This window comes from Sprattus sprattus (assembly GCF_963457725.1).
Source record: "Sprattus sprattus genome assembly, chromosome: 11".
Classification (NCBI taxonomy): Eukaryota; Metazoa; Chordata; class Actinopteri; order Clupeiformes; family Clupeidae; genus Sprattus; species Sprattus sprattus.
In genome coordinates, this window is record NC_137909.1 from 19,887,015 (window position 1) to 19,909,076 (window position 22,062).

General features: G+C 40.3%; 2 protein-coding genes and 1 pseudogene across 4 annotated transcripts; 1 reads left to right on the forward strand and 2 right to left on the reverse strand.

Annotated features, from left to right (window-relative positions):
* Nucleotides 1–480: 480 nt before the first annotated feature.
* enoph1 (enolase-phosphatase 1) lies at nucleotides 481–5,367 on the reverse strand. Its single transcript, XM_080847153.1, has 6 exons — nucleotides 5,029–5,367; nucleotides 4,798–4,899; nucleotides 3,530–3,732; nucleotides 2,723–2,855; nucleotides 2,068–2,191; nucleotides 481–1,591 (listed from the first exon to the last, which is right to left on the reverse strand). Exons 1-6 carry the CDS (start codon nucleotides 5,110–5,112, stop codon nucleotides 1,452–1,454), a joined length of 786 nt encoding a protein of 261 aa, XP_080703279.1. The 5' UTR covers nucleotides 5,113–5,367; the 3' UTR covers nucleotides 481–1,451.
* Nucleotides 5,368–6,584: 1,217 nt separating this feature from the next.
* hnrnpdl (heterogeneous nuclear ribonucleoprotein D-like) lies at nucleotides 6,585–13,535 on the forward strand. 2 transcript variants are annotated; one of them, XR_013968826.1, is made up of 9 exons: nucleotides 6,585–6,760; nucleotides 7,543–7,711; nucleotides 7,902–8,063; nucleotides 8,242–8,373; nucleotides 8,640–8,778; nucleotides 9,075–9,233; nucleotides 11,704–11,814; nucleotides 12,253–12,354; nucleotides 13,208–13,535. XR_013968826.1 is itself a non-coding variant. In XM_080847783.1 (8 exons), exons 1-7 carry the CDS (start codon nucleotides 6,672–6,674, stop codon nucleotides 11,772–11,774), a joined length of 921 nt encoding a protein of 306 aa, XP_080703909.1. In that variant the 5' UTR covers nucleotides 6,585–6,671; the 3' UTR covers nucleotides 11,775–11,814; nucleotides 13,208–13,535. The 2 variants fall into 2 exon arrangements, 1 of the variants encoding a protein (XP_080703909.1); XM_080847783.1 differs by lacking the exon at nucleotides 12,253–12,354.
* Nucleotides 13,536–15,865: 2,330 nt separating this feature from the next.
* On the reverse strand, nucleotides 15,866–21,756 carry LOC308372352 (carotenoid-cleaving dioxygenase, mitochondrial-like; annotated as a pseudogene). The gene is made up of 2 exons: nucleotides 21,681–21,756; nucleotides 15,866–16,943 (listed from the first exon to the last, which is right to left on the reverse strand). The product of its transcript is annotated as a carotenoid-cleaving dioxygenase, mitochondrial-like (transcript).
* Between the last annotated feature and the right edge of the window lie 306 nt (nucleotides 21,757–22,062).

Below are 22,062 nucleotides of genomic sequence, written 5' to 3' on the forward strand. Positions count from 1 at the left end.
ATGTAGTAGAAATGATTGCTCTGTTGGACTGGCTCAAACAGACATACGGATTCATTTTTAAGATAGATGCTGTTGCTCCTTGCGCCTTATTGCCACACATTCAGTGACTTACCTGAAGCACACCCATTGGTTGGATACAATTGGATATAATTATTTGTACTTAGTCCTGACTGACAGGCATGCTGGCCCATAGCCAAAGTATTCTATGACCAAAATGCTGTATCCAGCACAATGTCCTTTATGATCAATGTCTGTAAGCACTACACCACATGCATGTTTGCCTGAGGAATGTGATCTGCAATAATCTTTGAATGGCTCACTCTTCATTCAACTCACTGTGCACAGCTGTGAAAGAAGACATGAAGGGTAAGGAATTACTTACCATTTGAGTCAAAATGTCTGTGTTAACTGGTATTTCTGTAAAAAACTAAAAGAAAAAAAGACAAGCTCATGATACTAGTTTTTTTTTGCCATGTTTCTTTTACTTTCCCAAATCAACATCCCACAAGTGTATCAAGTGCTCAAATTCTTTATCTTCCATTAAAAAAACAAAGAAAAGATTTTAATTTCAGGTTATGACAATTCAGTGCTCCAATCAAAACATAATACTGTAGCTATAAGGTATGAACACCAGTTCTTGATGCTAAAATCCCATGACAACTTTTGTAATATTTCATATTATTAAAATGTTGCAGGAATTCAGTTGCACCAATGACTCCTAGTTCAGACCATTGTATCCTCATTCGATGGGTTTGTGAATGTGATGGTAGTCGGTATGTCTGAATTATTTCAGTGCTACAAATTGTTTGCTGACAAACTGCTGTAACTCAAAGACATTTTAACATGACTGACATGCCCACAGTATCCCCCCCCCCCCACATTGGAAACGTACAAAACATCCACTCATATGGTATTAGTCAATTAGACTGGGCATCTTACTGTGTACAGGGATTTAGAATACAGTGGAGCCCAACAAACGAGGGGGATGGCTATAGAAATAATATTGTGATTGAGAACCAACTGTTGGAATAGAGGGAATTCATTTGAGGGATTTCTACTCTCACAATACACACAACCCACACAGACAACACTGATTTTGTACTACTGTTCTCTGGGAATTAAACAAAATACTGGTTGAAATCAAGGAATTTCACTAAGACGTGTTAAGTTTGGCACTCGCCACGGGGCCCTTCTATGCTGACACTTCTATTTGTAAGTGAAACTAAAGAACTGGCACATTACGAACACCTCAAGGGCATCTTTATGGCAGTTTCTGTGGCAGCATTATAGTGAAGTTTTTTTTGTCATCCTTTCACTAAGCAGTGCCTGAGACCATTTTACCACTCCCTATAAATAACGATAAAAAAAAAAAACTATAAAAGAAAGACATCTAAAGGAAAGGTTGGCCAGAGCAAAAGGGAAAGCTGCAGGAGGACATGCGTGTTTCTGTGCTAAGTGCTACCAGTGAGCCCCAACTGGCTGAAGGAGCTGATGGTGCTGTAGTGGGCCATCTCTTCCTCAGTCAGCTCCATGTTGCCTGGCCTCAGCACCACCGCTACGTTCAGGCCCGCCTCCTCAGCAGCCTTTGCCTCTGCAAGCAGCACACACAGCAAAATCAATAATTTAATCAAACGATCAATCAATCAATACAAGGCAATTACATTTCTAACCCTAGAATGAAGAGTACCATGTCATTCGTAGAGGCAACAAACTGCATATGTAGAGTACAGACAAATTGTACATGCAGAGATAACAAGCTTCTGTACACTGTCTGTCTACTGACTAGCTGAGCAGTCCATCTCATCCACTCGTATTACTATCAACTAGTGGTGGATGATAGGACTGCAGGCAAGTGGGAACATCAAGTAGGCTATTAAAAGATAAGGAGTCACAAGCAAACTGTTCAAGACTAGACTAATTCAGCATATGCCAAAAAAAACGGTTCCTAAACTTGAACACTCAACATTTGCTGATACGATTCAAACACAAGGATGGATAACATTAGTTCGTTTTACAGACCAGCAACAAGGAAAACCACTGTCTATGTGAAAGAGAGAAGGTCATCACCTCTTATGACGTCAGTCAGGAACATGATTTCTTCAGGTGCACAGCCTATCCGCTCTGAAATCCTCTCATAGCTTTTACTCTCCGCTTTAGCACCAATGTTTGTGTCAAAATGGCCGTCAAAGAGCTGAGGACAACAAAAACAATGAATGCAAAACAATTGTACAATTCTTAAACAATAAGTTATAAGCACAACCTACGTTTATATGAATTTATTGGACGGTGGAAGGCAGAAAAAAAAGACCTGCAAAAGGTGACTTAAAACACCTAAAAACACCAAAACAAGTTACCCCAAGCCAAATGTAACCATCCAATGTGTTAAAGCAATACCATATAATTCAGGGTCCCAACGGTCATGGAATTTTAAAATCCCAAATTTGTTGACTGTAGGTCTAATTCTATTAAATATGTTATTGTACTCTTCCATGGATTGTTGTTTTGTGTGCAGTGAGAAATTCACTATAAATGATAGCTTAACTAGCCTAGTGGTAAAGAAACAGAAAGGTTGTTTATTTTCCATTTGATAATAAGGCCCAACTTTTCAAGTAAACTATGCAATTTTGTGAAATTGTAGGATGTGAAAATTCGAAGAAACGCTTTCAAAAGTTGTCAATGAAATGGCTTAGATTCTGTATGGGAATCAATCCAATAGCCTCACGTCTAAAAGGTCTCCTTCCACAGAGTATCCAAACAGCAGCTTCTGTGCCTCCACACTCCCTGAAGAGTATATGTACACCTTCATTCCTTGCCGTCGCCATGCTCGAATCGCAGGAACTACGTCCTGGTACACTCTGTAAACACACACAATGAAAAATAATAGCAGTCATCCTCATGATTTGTGCATGGATTAGACATAAGGATTAGACATTGTTCTCTCCTTTCTACGTCGCTTTGGACAAAAGCGTCTGCTAAATGACTAAATGTAATTAACATGGCAGGCTTTTCATTCCATCAATCAGTGCACCTCTAACAGAATTAATATATAAGCATGTTAGTTATTTTATGTAATTGTGGTTTTAAAAGCATAAATGGATATACTGCATATAGTAAAAACATTTTCCTGTTGCGTTCTTCTATACATTTGACTATTTCCACTTCTAAAGGGGCACTGAACACTCCAGATTCCTAAAAATGACCAAGCCTACTCTTCAGCAACACAGAATCTCAACATTCGATCATTCCCCTGGAGTCAAAAAGGACCCTGTGATACAAAACAAATCCACAATTGATTTATTTCTGAACCGTCACTGGTGTTACGTTTCCACTTATTATGTGTTCCTGCTGCTTAGCTGGTAGGGTATGGTGCCGACACCACCACAGTTGTAAATCTGATATCCAGCAAGTGATAAATTGTGTACCTACACTTTACATTAACTTACCCCTACTTAATGAATTACTGTAAATATGTGTATGTTTGGACTTTGGACTGTAGTGTGAGAGCAGTAAGACATTTCCAACCACTTACTCGCCTTTGATTTTCCCAGTGTTGTAAGCGGCCCTCCACATGTGCCCCTGAAGTTGTTTCAGTGCAGTAGTCTTCCTGTCAGCGGCCATCTGCCACAGAACATTCTCTACCACCTCCCGGATGGCCTTCTCCTCGTCCGTGTGTACCGTCTGGTCGACAGTGTGTACAGCACATGCTCGGTTCTGCCGATGATCTTCCTCTGTCTATGAGAAGAAAATGAATTACCTTATAACTCATGGTTTAAATAACAAATTAAATGTCTAGGCCGGTGGGAGGCTGAAAAGGGTTTCCACAACATACAGATTCTCAGTGCTCATTTGTTGTTGCTCTGAATCTTTGAGCAGCATTCCAGTGTTGTAAATATTGTTTCTGTAATATTATTAAGGTGTATCCACTGGGTTCTACAGTATAAACTGGTGATTTCACAGATGGATACTTTGCTTTTGGGACTGTTAAAAGGCAAGTGCACCTTAGAGAAATGGATTAGGTATTTCCTGATCTTCCTGTTGACATAACGGCAAAGATGCACACAAACTGATATGCAAACAATGAGCCACAGTAGGCTAATGTAGTTGTGTTACTGAGGATCCCTCTCAAACAACATTGACAGACCTGAATAATATGTGATTGTCTGATAGATTTTCCGACAGTACTCTCGTGACCTATTTCCTCAGTGACAGATCCTGGCCTATGACAGTAAACCATTACAAGCTAGTATTTTACAAAAAACACACAACCATAGTTGCCTAAACTAATGTAAATTCTCACCCACCCCAGCCTTGTGCAATCGTATTGTACATTGCGTATTAAAGAACACAGTGCAGACAAAACAAGTATATCACCATACATAACAAATACTAGCCGAACTTCACAAATGTTTATGTTTATACGATAACCATACACAAATCAGTTATGGCTTGGACTGCCAGGGTAACCACTGAAACGCTGATGTGGTCAGCCATGTAACATTAATGGCCTATGGCCATAGGTTTACAATTACATACAGCTACCACTCCTCGCCGATGTCAACCCGCTTCAAGTGGACCAGTGTGATGAAGCATACTACATTAACAAATAACATGACCTAAGGTTTTGTAAGTTAGTTAAAAGCTATCCAAATGTTAGGTAGCAAGCTAGAATTGTCTTCAGTATAACGCCAATGATGCTAATGATACATAGCTCGACCATGTGGCATTAGATAGCTAGGCAAGTCATTTAGCCAAACATAGTTATTATAGCGTTGACATATCAAACATTACCGGACCTACCTGTTTCTTTAGGAGATGCACGTCCTGCTTGCATTCATCCTCTTCCCAGTGATCAGACAAATAATCCTCAAGATGCTCCTTGATGTATGGAAACAGTATATCCTGTGGAAAAGAAACTAAAACCTTCACATCGAGCAGAAATCTAAATTAGCCAACAAACTGGTATGAAGCTAGCTATGTTGCGCTAACTGGCTAGCTGCATGATTACAACATTAGCCTGCGGAACGTTACCTTTACAAAGGTGATTGGTGTGGTAGTGCCTTCAATATCTAACAGAAATACACTTATATTTCCTGAAACAGTGACTGTTGCCATTTCCCCACCTAGCCAGCAAGTTGCTGGCTAACTTAAGCTAGCTACCTAAGTATAACACAGCAATGAAATGAGGAACGTCAAAGCCAGAAAATATGGTTTTACACTAGCATTGAGATTACGTCTATCTCTCCCAGAATCTCCAAGCCAAACACAGAGCACAGACAACTACTTCAGGATATATCTAAACTAGGTTAGCAAGCTAAATCGAATCCCGAATGGTCGACATGAATGGACAAACTAGTCTAACCGCAGAGACAGACACCGTTGTCGCTATCCCTTTCTGGTTCAAAAACCTCGAGCACTCGACTGCACAGCAGCTCCTCCTGGTGTCAGGCGTGTAGAGCTGTTCTAAAAGGGAAAATCTCTGTTGGTATTGACTCCCACTAAAATGCCAGGGAATGCTTCCTGTAATTTAAAACAAAATGTATCCTAGGATATTTTGTTGAACAAACGGGCATTGTCTATGCAGATATCTCAGTTACTTTAATCACATACTTTATTTCTCCTTTTTCGATTTCTTAATATAGCATTGCATATGAAATTGTGATGCTGAAGTCTCACAGTTTTTGACAGGAACAATTCCACTTCTGGTAAGAAGAGGGTTTTCTTCTCTTATGGCTTTCTATGTAGTATGCAAACTGTCTTGGTCCATCGTTTATATCTCAGTGATTTGTCTAAAGTTAGGTATGCACTTCCTAACAAATACTCAATGGGACACATGAGCGACTTATTTGACAAGTAGGAGCTCTCGTATATTGTCATACAGCCTAACCATGTTGTTGTTTTACACATTTTTGCCATTTAGTTGGAGTTTTCTCATTTCCAGAATGCTTTGAAGTACAACAACATTGTTTAGGAATCAGTGATAGACCTAATATCTCTAACTGTATCCATCTATTAATTTGTTTGCTTAAGGCAAGAGTTTCCTTGGGATTCAGCTGTCAACGCTCTGCTGAAAAAAGTGTTGGTATGACGCATGCAGTGTTGAGTTAAAAGGTTAAATCTGTTTGTGATAATTGTAGACTGCAATACATAATGAGTGGTGTAAGAAGTTACAGAAAGAAACACCATCACCTTTACTAATCCACCCCATCCAATATTTTAAGAAGACGATTGGCTCTTGTACTCAAGTCATCCTACCTAAATATATTTCGACTGTATGCATGGGGTCACAGGTTGTATGTTTTGGGACCCCTCCCTAGTTAGGCCTGTTCAGTAGCATTTTCATGCCCTTTTCACGACACAGAGATTTTGCATGAAAGAGTACTACATCTATTCTACTCTGACAATGTTCCATGATCTGCATACCACGATATCGCTCTAGTAGTGTAAAATTAATAAAGACATTCAAGGAAAGCGATTACCGTGCTTTCTGTAGCAAATAGCCACGCCTCTTACCCCCCCCCCCCCCCCCCCTCCTCTTTGTAGGTGAGTGACATCACGGCCTTTGTAGGCAGCCATTTTATCAAACGCGGTGAGCCGAAAGCACTTGAGGGGATTAGGTTTTCCCGGTTTTTCATAGTTATATAAAATATACTTTGATTAAGACAGTAGGTGTAATGGAGACAGACGGTCTGAATGACTTCACCTCAGACGAGTGCCCAGAGGGATCTAAAATAAATGCAAGCAAAAATCAGCAGGATGACGGGTAAGTGTTCTGTAATCGCAGTTAGCATAGCTAATGTTAGCGAACGGTAGACCGGCCTGCATATTTATTTTGCGTAACGGTAGTATCTGTGATCTAGACTCTGGCTATGCGTTTATACAGAGTCGTTAACATCTAGCACTCGGCAAGTGCGCTTGTGTGTATTTTTTATTTACCAGAAGTCTTCCCTAATGGTGGTCCAAAGTAAGGTTAGCTATCGTCCGGATGCTAATTAGCAGTCTGCGTAGTTTAGGAAGTTAGCTAGCTAGCTAACGAGGACAGCGTAAATATAACGGATATTTATTAATATAGCTAGGTTCGTGTCAATGGAAGTTGCACTGTGTTTCTTAACTTTTTGATAAATGTTCGCTAATAACTTTTGTAAATGTGTAACCAGTAAAATAAGTAGCCAACCAAAAATAGCTGATTACGTCAGTAAACGTCAACGTTACCTAGCTTTCTGGCGTTTATGTTGTCATGCAAGATTGGGGCTTGCGATTTTCCATTCATCAATCACTAAATCGCCCTACTTTCAGACCCCTTTGATTAGATTATTTATTGTGTCCTTGTTTTCTTGCCTACGAGTATTGTGATGGTGTGCCTTTGGACAGTAGTTTGTTAGTGTGGAGGGTAGTTGACCTCGCTTGCAGACTCTAAGCAAGACAAACACATTGACGTGGCTAGTTGGGTTCTGTTTGTGCAGATGTTGAGTTGCCGCGCGCTTGAGATGTCTCTGTGTGTGTCTGACCTTTAAATGTTAATAGGAAACATTGTGTTATTAACAGGAAAATGTTTATTGGTGGCCTAAGTTGGGACACCAGTAAGAAAGACCTTAAAGACTACCTTTCAAAATTCGGAGAAGTACTGGACTGCACGATCAAAACAGATGCCGTGACCGGGCGGTCAAGGGGTTTCGGATTCGTACTCTTCAAAGATGCAGATTGTGTGGATAGGGTAAGTTAACTAAGATGCAATGTCATTTCACGTTACCTAAAAACAGAATGCTTTGTGCTTTTACATTTTTAAAATGAATAACATGAACAGTTCTCTGTTTTACTGAATTGGTCTGATGCAGTATAGTTTTACCATAGTCAGGTCGTTTACCTCTACGTGAAGAACTCACTAACTATCCTTCTGCGCGCAGGTTTTGGAGCTGAAGGAGCACAAGTTGGACGGAAAGCTCATTGATCCCAAAAGAGCCAAAGCCATGAAGGGACAGGAACCTCCTAAGAAGGTCTTTGTTGGTGGCCTGAGCCCAGAGACAACAGAGGACCAAATCAGGGAATACTTTGGGACGTATGGAGATGTAAGTTGCAATAGCTTTAGTCTTGCTTAACAGTTATGTTACATTGTCATTAGTGCTTTGTTAAGTGAGTCTTGCCTAAATGTCAAAAAACCTCAGCTAGTCTGTCCAGGTTGTAATTAACACTTAAAAAGTGGTTAAGCACCTTGTTTGTTGTTTATATTAACTGTCATCTTCATAGATTGAGAATATTGAACTTCCCGTTGACGCCAAAACGAATGAAAGGAGAGGATTCTGCTTTGTGACCTTTGTGGAGGAGGAACCCGTTCAGAAACTCCTGGAGAACAGATACCATGAAGTTGGACCAGGAAAGGTATGGCACTTCCGACGAATACTCATCTTCCTATTGAAATGTAGTTTCCTGTATGTGTGTATATAGTTTTTTTCTGCTAAACCCTTGCAAGCATTGCAGAAATGCTGACATGGTGTTTACTAAAAACACATGCAGTGAATGCAGTTTAAAAACTGTGATTCTTGATGTGCACAAGCAGAATAATATTGCTTATTGTCTCCTTACATTGCTTAACCAATCGATAATTTCCACTTATATTTCAACCATTTATTCTCTTTCACTTTTAGTGTGAAATCAAAGTTGCCCAGCCCAAGGAAGTGTACAGGAAACAACAGAATAGGGCAGAGGGCCGAGGGGGCTACGGCGGTAGAGGAGGAGGAGGAGGAGGAGGAGGAGGAGGATTTCGGGGCCGTGGTAGAGGAGGAGGTACAGTATCGGCTTTGTCTGTCCCTGCTTAATAGCTCATTTCTGCGCACATGCTTTTGTTATGCTTACCTTTAAAGCTCTAGAATGACCAGGCATGGTAACCGTTTTGGCTTTGTAATGTTGAGTGGATGAGAAGCATTCGGGCATGGAGTATTAACAAAGAAATACGTTAGTGATTACTTAAGTAGATACATATCAACACAAACGGCAAACGGATCACAGTTCTGTGTAAGTAAACGAATGGTGTAGCAATCACAATAGCACATTGTTTAAAAAAACTTCTCATCTATACCTAGGTCAAAATTACGGTCAAGGCTACGGTAACTATTACGGACAGAGCTACGGAGGTTACGGAGATGGATACAGCCAGGGATACAATGGCTATACAGGCTACGACTACACTGGCTACAACTATCAGAATTATGGATATGGTCAGGGTGACTATGACTACACTGGTAAGGACCTGATAAATATTTAAAGTCAAACATGTGTCTGTTGTAAAAGTGCATCAATGTTAACTGTCATAGAGAGCAGAAGTGTTGGTGGCTTATTATTATGCTTAAAGGAAAATTCAGCGATTCTGTTGATATTTGAACATGACAGACAAACAAATACACCCCTCCTTTCAGTGTTCCTTCAGCAGTTCTGGCCTTGCAAATTCATGGGCACGTGTTGCCAAGGCAACGGCACTAACAACTGGGCTAGCTGACCAAAAGAGAAATATGGTGTAATCCAGAGCATCTGCTGCTAGAGGGCCAATGCTTGACATGGACGGTTGAGGGGTTAGATGTTCCAGTCTTGTATGGCATGGAAGTGGATGTGTCTCATAGTTGTAGCAAAACAAACATAAAACCTCATCAAACGAACGGCATGCAAACACAGCATCCAAAACATAACGGAGTAATGTTGTTTAGATTGTTTTCACAAAAGAGTAGATAAACTAACAAGGAAGGTTAAGTTACCCATCATAGCATTTTGAATTGTGCTTCAATCCAAATAATCCCACTGTGCTAGCAAACTTTTGGTTTTCGACCTTCGTGGCTGCAAAACCCATTGAAGCGAACAGCAACACAGCAAAAAATGTGTAAGTTGTTAGCAAACTGTTGCTGTAGTTGGTGCTGTGAAGCTAATATCGAAAGGTCGAAACTGTTTCCAGGAGCCAGCACACCAGCCCCAGACAGCTATACTTTAAACTCTCCTACTACTATGGCTGACATCACAGCAGTCACTGCGTTCCGATTCTAAGAGAGCTCTCTTGACTCCTCGATGTCCAGTCAGAGAGGTGTCTGACGAGAGATCAAGGTATGCCAAAAGACCGTTCATTTACAACATTCGGGACACTCTATGCAGACAGGATGTGGCGTCATCACGCTGTTTGTACTTAAATGCTCACACTAGCGCGCTCTGTCAGACGGCAGTATGTGGTGTCATCACGCTGTGCGTTAGCAAGCACGTTGTTAGCAAGCGAGCATTCATCATGAGCTACTGACAGCGACATGGCTAACGTATACATCCCTAATGAATTCAGACAATTCTTTGTTAATCAATCACGGCATAATTGCCCCCGCTCGTCAAGCGAAAGGTGTCCGATTAAAAGTGCACCAACGAGTAACGAGCGCCTGCAGCCTGCCACCTGCCCCCGCTCGCCAAGCGAAAAGTGTCCCAATTTAGTGCCTCTTCGTCGGTCTAACTACAGTCCCGGGTGGGGGGATAGCCAGCTGCTTAGCATAACTGCCATTCAGAACCAATGGTAATGCTACCAAGCTAGGCTAGCTAGGTATGCTAACTGTCGGTATACATCGTTAAAAACCACCGAAATACTCATGTCACTGGCTTTAATTTGAGAATGGCATGTTAGTTGTACCTTTTAATATCAGTACAGTTGTTTAATTACTGCTGATATTTACATTTACGGTCTGTAGCCTTGTGGTCTACTGACTCTGCTACCTAGCCACCGTAACCATTATGTCCGCCATTGATTTCGAAATAAAACGAAAAGCTCCGGTTAGGGAGTGGCGCACAGAGTTATGGGTAATAAATGCCGCCATTAGGGCATCGAGGAAGCTCAGACCCTCTCTTGAAAAACGACCGTTATGTGACGTATTTCAAGGTCTCTGACTAAAGCGGAACTGAAGGTTTAAGCCAAATGGGACACTCCTTGCTCTCTTGATAGGAAGGAAGGAAGGAGGCATTTTAAGACCTTTGGAACGGGGGGAGTGTGTCAAACTAGAAAGTAAGTTGAATGTCCATGGGCAAGTCATTTAACGTTATCTGTCAGACATGTGACCCAGCTACCTGCTTGCAAGCTAACCAGTTGGGGTTAGCCATCTCAAACATTATGATAAATACAAATGAGATAAAACAATACTGATCTATTGGCTCTGTAAAACATGCCAACGCTAATGTTACCCAACTGTTAAGCAAAAACTGAAAACTAAGCGTCCGTCTTCATGCGTTTCCACTCGGAGGGCTCCCCACCTCTGGAAAGCCTCATTGAGTAAATCATGGCACTTATTTTTTAATTTTTGTTCTTCTGACCACCTTTTCTTTGGTTGTTTCTCTGCCATCTCTGCCTTCTTGACGATGTGATTATGTTGAGGAGTTCAGCACATTAGTCTCTCTCTCTTATTTCCCCCATTGCTCCATCTCCCCTCCTCTGCCCCTTCCCTGTCCTTTGCGCGAGCCTGAACTGAATTGTTTTCACAACAAGTTAGTGGGTCACGAAGACACTGAATTTGACTAAATATATTGGATTAGAATCGCTGACTGCTCCTTAATGCTACTGATTGGTTCATTAGCTGATGTCATGATCACTTGGATTGTATTTGAAAAGTTACAATAATATGTTAGTATTATCTGCAATATGCAACAATCTTGAATATGTTCTGGGCTATCTAACTTTTCTGGCTTAATGTGTTCCTTCAGGCCAGCAAAGCAGCTATGGCAAGGCATCACGAGATGGCGCAAACCACCAGAACAACTACCAGCCATACTGAGGGATTGACTACACCTGCTTAGATAATTTTATTTCCCTTGGTAAGATCCTTAACCAAGATGTAGCTTTGGCCTAACCACAAAAGTTTAAAGATCAATAGACACATAAACAATTGGATAATGATACGAAACAAGCTTTGCTTCACATTTCTATTCCCAATGCCAAAACTAAAATGAATTGTCTATAGATCTTTAATTGTTAATGCTGGTTTAGAGGTATTCCTCAAATTTTCATTTGTTTTTTAAAGCTTTCGGAAAAACGTAAGCGTTTTTCTGTAGATTTCCTTTCCTTTTTGTTTTTTGTGTGTTTTCTTGGTCTCTTCCTCCTGCTTTTTAACAGGTGATCATAAGGATAGAGCATAGAGACTTGATAGCATTGTTAACAGGTAATGTACTGCTAATGGGCACAAAGTAAGGACCTATCCTTATTTCTCCTCTCCTTTCCTAATTCTGATATTGTACCTTGTTTGTACCTGCCAGCGGGAACTTCATTGCAGGCCGTGTGTCACCTGACCACAAATCTCTGGGCGTCGCACATAGCGGGCAGAGAGCCAGGCATGCACAAGAAAACGCTGTCCTGTGGTATGGTCTCTTCAACCTTCCTGTACCAGCGTTAATAAAAAACAAACAAACAAAGAAAGCACACACACAGCCAAAAACAGCATAAACTGAGAAAGGAAGTGACTTCTCTTTTCAACAATTTTTTCTTTAAAGTTGTTGTGAATGTTTTGTTTAACAATTTCTGAAATGGGTCTCTTACAGGGCTTTAAATAATGAAATCTAAAGAGTGATTTCAAAATGTCATTTTTTATTGTGCACTTCTCTGTTTTATTCTTAGTGTGCTTGTATTTCAGTTCTGGAACTTCAGAGGTTTTTAATTTCCTTTGTTTTGGTTTCCTTAAATAATCCCCCTGTAAAATTGCATAAACTCATAATGCTTGCTTTTTCTTTAGAGCCCCTAGAGAACTCCAAATGATACACCACGAGCCTTTTTTGTGATTAATTTTAAAGCGTTGATAATACATTTTAAAGATCATATGTAAACGCACTTTACTGAGCCAAAAAAAGCTGACTCAAAAAGACACCTTTAGAACCAGCCTTAAGGGCTTAAATTGGATTGGAATGTTTTGAAATTGCATGAGAAGTCTTAAGAGTAAATGATCAGATGCACTCCTCTATGGTGATGTTGTCCACCATAGCAGAGGAGCCGAAGCTTTTGCTGGCTGTTGTCTTTTGTTCTCCTTGCTTTCTTCCTCCTGATAACTGAAAAGTTGTACATATGATCTTTAATCTGTTACAGTACATTTTTCATAGCTTAAAGTTGGCAGCTCAAGAAGTGAACAGTCAAGCAAGGAGGTGAAGTTTTTTTTAAAGAAAAACTTCAAAGTAGTCCTGGGTGACTGATCTAAGCCTCTTTTTTCGTTTTCTGTTGCAGGTGGACAAGCTGACTGCGAGAGTGGCTACTTTTGGAGGCAGCTTGTGGATTCCTATTCCTAACGAATCAGTCTTCGCGTAATTTTCATGATAAAGGCCCTGATTTTCAGTTGTCCTCTGGAGATGAAGACATGCTTTGTACATAGTGAGGATTTTTAGCATTTGTGTTTTTTTTTTTTCTCCATACATGTCCTCTTGTGCTCTGTTGGAGGTGTTGTAGCGTTTGAGCTGACCTTATGTTCTTAAATCTGTTTTCAGAAAGTGACCTTTTTGTTTCTGTTTTAATTTTCTCTGAAGTTTTGGATAAAGGGATCATTAAATCAAGGGTACCATATTGTTGCGTTTTGTGTTGTGTGCTGTTCCATTATTTTCAAGGCTTAACAGTCGGGCAGTTTAACTCTCGACAGGCCTTGACTAAAATTTTTAATCTTTTAACATCTGGCAGTTGTACAACAATGTAGAAACTGGTATAGTGATTGTACCTACCACTTTGACACAGAACTTTCAGTTATGGGAGAAACTTGAGAAGTTACAGAGCTGTACAGTTGAAAAGTACAGATACTTCTTGACTGAATGCCCACCACATGCCCATTAAAAACATTTTCCACTATATTTGGTGAACCAGGATGATTTGTTTCAAGAACATGTGCAATGTGACAAAACAAATGCCTGAAACAAGCAGGAAGAAACCATGTCTAGGAGTTTAGGTGTTCTTTAGATTCTCTTCAAATTCACAGATGGATCCAACTACCAAATCCTATAATCTGCAGCCTGAGAGATTACTCCTGATCACATCTGTGTTCAGTAGTACATCTTGTTATATTAGTCATGCGTCTTTAGACCTTAGAGGTAGGTGCAGTAATGATCTGTGCTCACAAAGGTTGGTTTCATAGTCTTGTGGCAAGCTTTATAATGTCTGAATTGCCAAAGGTCAGAGAACAAAAGATGCCTTGTCATTTATAAATGATTTGTGCTAGATACAAATGGACCCAAAAATAGTATGGTATGGCAAGAGCCACATAATCTAAACTATTCTGACAGGGCTTGATCATCACTCACTGTACATGTAAATGTTTATCATCTAAAGACTTGAAACAACCTTTTGTGAGGAAATAACACAATGTTACAGTCTGGAAACTTAATGTCATGTAGCCTAGAAACAATTTAGATTGTGGTACTTCTACAATGGTCTACTGATAAGAAAATGGTCAAGCAACAAAAAAATCCTCAGTCTGTAGGATTCACATGTATTATAGACAGGGTTGATTTTCATACAAAACAATGTAGAAGCCAGTAAGACGAGATAACTACTACAAATATTAGGCTATGTTATCTGCTGGCCTGGCCCTCAGAACATCCAAAATGTGTCAATGCCTTGGTTCTCCACCGTGTTTAGTGGGGTGCTATTATACAAACCGTATGAAACCTTATTGCCATCTATTTAAAAAAAAAAAAAAAGTCCATTGTAAAACATTCTTACAACCACACAATGGCGCTGTTTTACCTAGTCAATCATTTTTCCACATGATCGTTGTGGATGTAAATCACATACTGTATATCATGACATTGTAGTACGTTATTACATACATTATCAGGCTGCCAATACGACAAGGACATGCTATCTTGCAACATATGAAAAAGTTCACAGAGCCAGCTGCCCTGGTGTCCTTGGATGACACCAACTGTGTCGGTTCGTGATGGCCTTGAGCCAGTGGTACCCTACCCCTCGATGTCAGCTTCCCCTTTACTGTGGAGGAGTATGCTGATGAAATCCTGACTGTCGTGCCAAGAATCACCAGCAAATACAACTGTTGGACAAAACAATCTTCTTCTCAGGTTTTAGACAGGCTTGGGCATTGTTAAGATGAATTGCTACCTTTCCAAGGTAGCCTAAAACGTGGGAATTCATTAAAAAAAAAAAAAACATTACTCACAGGCCAGGAAAAAAAGCATATTTGCCTGAAAAGATAAATAACACAGAGAAAATAATGATGTAGGCTATTTTGTCATGCTCAAATTTGTCTTAAATTATGCATACAAATTACCTGACATTTTTGCTCATAACCAAAGTTATTACAAACCCGACCGCTGTCGGCCCACAAGGGCAGAGCTCCTTGCCTAGTAGTGTTTGGGCTTTTGGGATTGTGGAAACCTCTCGATGTAAACAAACATTAATAGGAGCTCCGTGAGCTCACTGGCGTCAGTGGGGATCTTTCTGGTATGTATTTCTTACGAGGGTTTCTATTTTTGCTTTTATTATCATGCTTAGTGCTAACGGGGTATCTTGTATGCTTTCTAGGTACTGTGGGTTGTGTCCGTGTCCGCTGCTGTTTTTGCCATACGTAATTTCACCGCACCGCTGCCTCTGCTGTCTCCAGCTAACCTCTTGCCTGGAAAATAGCGGCGAAGACGCTAACAACCGCAGCTTTGGCCTAGTCGGCAGGATCAGTTGAATAACCCAAGCATTTTCCATAGGTGATCTTAGAAGAATGAAGCAAAGTCATCTGGAAACTAAAAGGGATTTTACAATATTATTTTAAGAGCAGCCATCATTTGACACAATAGGTGCACTTTCACCAGGAATTAATCTTATCTTGAACCTATTGCTTGCTGTTTCTAATCTATATGCCGCACTAAACGCCTGCAGTGTGCCTTTTTTTCAGTCTTGGGTTGTTAAAGCAGTATCGTTGAAAGTACCGTGGAAACCATAATGGATGTTCACGGGCACCTCTGCTCTGCCCAACTCCTCAAATGACCTGGCATCCAAGGCCAGCAAGAATGTGCCCTTGTCCTTATTTGGAGTGACGACCACTGACAAAATGACACTATCATCTTCCTCTGTTGCATCAGGCTTTTGCCACACTTTCATTTTTTTTCCCTTCCAGGTCCATTTTGATGAGGGAGTCTCCCACAAGGTGCCGGAAGCCACAGCCATAGTCATAAAGGTAAGAATGGGTGTTGCACTTTGCATAGTTGATTTGTGGATATTCTAGCCCACCATATTCATGGAGATCATCCCCATGGAGATCTTCATGTGTGCAGTCAACCTGATTTTTGGCAGTCTTGATGGCTGTTGCTTGGCTGTCTGGTCTTGTGTTCAAGTTTTCTTCACAAGGTGTCTTACTATGCACATTCAAAGGCAGCACAAATCTTCTGGGGAATACTCTGCACATTGTGTTGGAAACCTCATTGAGGTCCTATCCTGACTTGCGCAGGTTCTGGACCATGTAGTTGTTGATGGCTCACATGGAAGATCGTGTCATGCTTAGGATCCCAGTACACACCATCACTGATGCCTTTCCCCTCAGTTTACTAGTGATGATCTTTAACAAGTCCAACTTAATGGGTTGCTCAATGAAGACTACATAGTTCTCAGTCATCGCAAAACTGTGGTAGTACGAGGGTTTGGTCTTGTCCACAGAAGGGATAGAGCAGATGACTTTAGGTGCCCAGGGTTTCCAGGGTGTCTGATGGTGCGGTTTTCTCAGAAGGCACACAAATAATGTTGTAAAATGCTCCTTTAGCGGTGTAGGAATTCCCCATGGTGTATGTTGTCCCATCAGGGTCACTGTGTGGGTGAGCTGTGGCTCCATTGACAGCGATGTACTTACTCCAGTCCACCTTCTCAGTGGCCGTTAGTGTATCTGGATCCACTTTGTGCATGAAGTTTGTTTCAGTACTGACGTAGTAATCGCCCTTATACTGGGCGAAACTCACATTTGGCGTTGTCGTATGTTCTGATAATTTAATGTTGTTGTTTGCACTGTGGTCGTTGGTGTAAGAGCCTGCTTATTCTTCCCTTTGGGTATCCCTTCTCTCTTTTGAGTGTGCGTGTGTGTGTTGGCAAAAACAGCAGGGGATTCGGCTTGACCATCGTGGTGGTTGGCTGTTGTGTTCCTTTGGCAGTGGACCAAAACCTCCATTGACACTGTAGGTAAGTTTTGTTATAAGCATGGACGACAAGTTACGAGCGCTTAGGGAAATGGTGGCACAGCTTAAGGCTGAAAATGAGAAATTGAAGCAAAGACCGAACCTACCACAGGGCGATACAGCAGATCAGGGCGCTCGGGTTCTGGGGTTCCCCTCCGTCTCCTGTTATCTCGCCCTCTGCTGGTAAGCCTCAGCCCTTCTCCTCCTTATCTCCCCCCAATCATACCTTCATGTAGTGTGTTTGAAACTTGTCTTGTGTCTTCGTGGAGTGTATATTTTTATAATAATAAAGACAACTTATTTTTGGAACCTCGTCTCTGGTGCCCTAAGTCAACTTGTGTGCTATCCCTCACTTGTGAGTGTCCATTGGTTAACTATTTCCCTGGGTGCAACTCCCAGGGTGGCGTAGTCTGCTACCCCCTACCGTTACTGCCACATATGCATTGCTTAAATTACATTATCATGCCCCATGAGATGCCAGAGGAGATCTGTGGTTTGGATGTTGTTGGGATTTTAAATACTTATTCTAAGCTATTACTTATCACAGTGGTCTCCACTGGTGAGTCAAGTGAATACCCCGCCTGGATGTAAATTATTCTGGCAGTTCATAGCTCATGTCCAACTGTTTTTTTTTGGTTGCAGTGTGTGTCAATAAAAATGGGATTCGAAGTATCTGCAGCAAATATGCTACATTAGATGTTCTATATAAAGTTATATAAACTTTGACATTAGGCTTTCCAAATGAGGCATTTTTGCACGTTCTCATTTGTGTTTGCTTTCAAAAGTAATGATTAAAATAGTGATATCATAGTCTCTTGGCATGAGCACATGATTTGCAGTGCTTTAGCCTATAAGACCGCTCACAAACCTTGGTGAGTCAAAAATACTGTCAGGAAAAGAAGGGTTGTTTTTTCACTTTTATACATTCCCCCGAAGTCACTTAATAAGATAATTTAGGGTTAGGGTGAGACATTAACCATGAGTTAATTTTGGATTCCGGTCAGGTTATAGGGTTAGTTAATTGACAACGTCGAGGGTTAAGGTTAATTGATAATGTCAAAATAACAGTAGGCCTATGTTTTATGACTTGTATGAATCGATTACCCGTCAAAAAGTCTTGCCAAAAAAAAAATATATGTCCGGTGTTGACTGGTATGCTAGGATATGGTTTTCTGCATTTAAGAAACTATTCGATCTCATTTTAGCTTAGGTTAAGTTGCTGCACAGCCTACCTTTTTGACGCGAGTTGTAAATTAGCTGTTCTGACGAATGGCTTTCCATGGACATGCAACAAAAAGCAGTTATCGTGTTAGAAAATCAGTTGATTCTGTTCATCTAGGCTACTTATTAATTTATCCTTCGCGGATACCTCTTGTCTTATTGCACCTGTCACTTGTTTATGAGTTCGCTGGTGATTTCGCCGGTCAGAAATAAATGCAGCACCTACAGCAAAAACGCTGTAGTCAAAGGAGGCCCCGCTGAGACGTTTGACACGCCTCGAAGCAATTTATTCCCTTGTATGGAACAGGGTCTTACAGCGGTATAGCCTAGTTACAATTTGGCCAGCAACTGCTTGCAGTAGCCTAGTCAGTGCAACGCAGGACAGCTATACTACTCAGGTGGTAAGATTTTATATAATAGGCTTAGAAAATGTTTAATTATTATTTGCAGGGCCATACATTTCATAATTGGGCTGAGTTAGTGGGATTGTGGGAGTTATATGGAAATTGTTGCATGCGAGGCAGAAGTGACGCAAGTGAAAAACGGTAATTAATTGGTTCACAGTTATTTCGTTAGTTATTAGTTTCATTTAGTTATTTATTCGTTTCATTAGTTATTTAGCTCTTCAGAATGTTCCAAAATGTTCTGTTGATTTGAATGGGCCACCCCAACGTCCGCAGGTCCGTAATATCTTGATACTGCTGATAATGTTGTTTTGCAAAGACTAACAAGGAAATATACGATCTTACTATACCTTCTAAACTTAGCATTATTGATTGCCTGTAGCCGAATAAATACCAGTGTAAAGTGTTGAGACTTGGCTTTAACACTGTCAACTAAGTGTACTCTTGGGAAATGATTGATGAGCTGCTGACTTGAAAGCATCTTCAGTGTGTTTGGAACCCCCATCTAAGAATAATGGGCTAAAGGCCAAGTTGTGAAGTGAAGCTGTAGGCCTACTGAGCTGGCACAAACTAAAGATATCAGCTGGTGCATAGATAGACTAGTCACTCCAATCAGTAATGTTTTAGTGCCACGGTATCAATACTAGTACACACACTTACTGTACAAGTTATACAATGATGTTTGAAACGGTATATTTTGTACCAATAATAATGTCTATTTCCCCAGGGGAATCACTTTGCTTAATTTACCATCTGCTAATGCATTAGTATATCTAAAAACATGTAGAAAACCTTTTAAAAAAGAAAGACCATTTTCCTAGCTATAATAGAATACTGTTTCAGTACTGTTGCTATCTATCAGTGTCTTGCTTCTGAACCTGTGTTACTATGTCATGCAAACTTTTACTAATTTCTTAATATTTGGTTAATATTTGTTGATATCGACTCAGTGTTAATATTTAGTATTTTAGTACATAGTGATAGATTGCTTGTTAGATCTAAGATATGTACAATTTTCAATGCATGACGAATGTGTTCACCCTATATATTCAATGTACTTGTTTGATTCAGTCTGATTTTATATTAAAGCCTAATGTGGCAGCTGATGCAGCCATCTGTGTTTCTTTTAATATTATGGGACTTTTTTTATTTCTTTATGGAATTTTTGTCCTGACACACAAGCCTTATAAATAAACAATGAAGCCCTTGCTTTTGTAATTTTCACTTTGGTGAATCCATTGGGATGTGCTAACAAAGGGTATTGTGGTGATGAATATAGTAATAGGTCTGCAGTAATAGTGTAAAATGTCCCTAATAATTAATTCAGAAATTAATTACTTTGATGACTATTACATTGGGCCTCATTTATAAAACGTTGCGTAGAAACCATCCTACATTTTGTCTAAGACATTTCCTGAAATGAGCGTAAGTGAGATCCACAGTAAACAGACGTACACACAAAAAACACGTGTACGCCAATCCTTCGGTTATAAATCACAAATGGTCGTAAAATTGTGCGCAACTGAATCTCCGCCCTCAAAACGCCCCTATTTAATCTAATCAGCATATTATCAATGCACAAACAGAGCGCATCCTCAATGCACAAACTCTCTGTGACAGTGGCAAGCAAGAAAGAAACATGTAAACAGAAGAATTAAAGTGCTCCCTACAAAAGACCTCTCTCTGGATACGTTCCCCTCTACATTAAATATCGTGTTCAATCACATTTAAGGTGCACGGATTGGTGGAGCTAAAACGGAGGGAGAGGAGAGGACAGCAATCAGTGGACAGCAGACGAGAGAGAAAGAAAACAAGGCAATGGGGCAGTCCTTCTACACGTCACACCAAAACACCTGTGAAACACGGTAACAATTCCTGTTTACGTTCGAACACACAAGCACAGCACTCTTATATTGCGACACGACACAGCACTCTTATATTGCGACACGACAAAACCGTTTAAATCCACACCACTCGTGATTAAATGCACACGCTAGGTTTACACGTGAACGTTACGAGGGCTACCCATTACATACACAACATTTGCATATAAGTTAAAAGCTACAAGGCACTATTCTCATCATATCTCTCACATAGCAAAAGATGTAGCCTGTTTCTTTTATGATCTAGCCGGTGTGCTGTGGTGCTTCAGTTAGATAGACATTATATCCAAGTTTTAGGCTATCCTTTCAGCGTTGGTAACATGTCCAACATTGTCCCACACAAACGTACTGCTGCGTCCCACATTTTGTCTGTTTGCATCTGGCCACCCTATATTAAATACAGTTTTTAGTTTTTAGAATTAGTTATTAATGACTAATGCTTTGGGAAGAAGCTTTTTCCATAAATAAATGCTTAGGGGAAGTGCTGAGAGGTGGCTGTGACACTGTCAATAAATCATTCACTTGGGGAAGCCTTGACGAGCTGTTGACTCAAAAGCATCTACAGGTTTACGCAATCTGAAAACTAGGACCACATAAATGTTAAGGAGAGAAGCTGTGAAGCTCATAGTACTGGCACAAACCCTGATGTTCACAGGTTTGAGGGTGACAGTGATCTTAAATTATCCTTTGTACCTGGAGAGATCATTTTTGTTCCCTGAGACATAACAATATGCTTAAAATTAGTTTATTCAAAATTATTTTCAGCACTCTGGCATGGACTATTTTTTCCTTATTTATTAAATTCAACACTGTCATAATATAGATCCTATGCCAGCATAACCCTATCAAGCAAGTGGCACTCAATTAAACTGGCATGGGAGCTTTACATAAGAAATCTTTTTCATAAGATGTGGGCAAAAGGTGGGGCACCCATATCCACATAAAGGGTCAGTTACTTATTTTGTATTTGTTTGATTCACTTAAATGTGTTGTTTCATATAAACATACTAATTTCTCCATATAACAGATATCTGACCTTGTTTGCTCCTTGGGAAATCCACTACTGATGTGACACAACAGCTGATGTAGTCAGAGATGCCTTTGGGGTTCATTCAGATACTGTAGCAGTGAGGGCCTTGAGGCTTAGACTTAACTTTTGCACTAATTCGAATGTATGCAGCAAGAGCGGAAACAAAAGCCAGCATATCAACTTACCGGTAGTATGGCTGTGCATAGATATACACTCTACTTTTAAGAGGGCAGCAATCTTATGGAGCATTCTATATCTGCATGGTTTACTGATAATTGAGGTTCAAAGGCAAGACAATAACTGAATGGTCACATTTACGGTTTATATTCAGCAGTTTTCTATCACACTGTGATTTACTTGTCTCATTTACTGATTTTCTGAAATATAT

Coding starts and splice junctions, on each gene's coding strand:
- enoph1 (XM_080847153.1), bottom strand. CDS start 5,112: ATGGCAACAGTCACTGTTTCAGGAAATATAAGTGTATTTCTGTTAGAT. Junction 4,900..5,028: donor CACCAATCACCTTTGTAAAG/GTAACGTTCCGC, acceptor TCTTTTCCACAG/GATATACTGTTTCCATACAT. Junction 3,733..4,797: donor TGCATCTCCTAAAGAAACAG/GTAGGTCCGGTA, acceptor TTCTTCTCATAG/ACAGAGGAAGATCATCGGCA.
- hnrnpdl (XM_080847783.1), top strand. CDS start 6,672: ATGGAGACAGACGGTCTGAATGACTTCACCTCAGACGAGTGCCCAGAG. Junction 8,374..8,639: donor ATGAAGTTGGACCAGGAAAG/GTATGGCACTTC, acceptor TTTCACTTTTAG/TGTGAAATCAAAGTTGCCCA. Junction 8,779..9,074: donor GGGCCGTGGTAGAGGAGGAG/GTACAGTATCGG, acceptor ATCTATACCTAG/GTCAAAATTACGGTCAAGGC.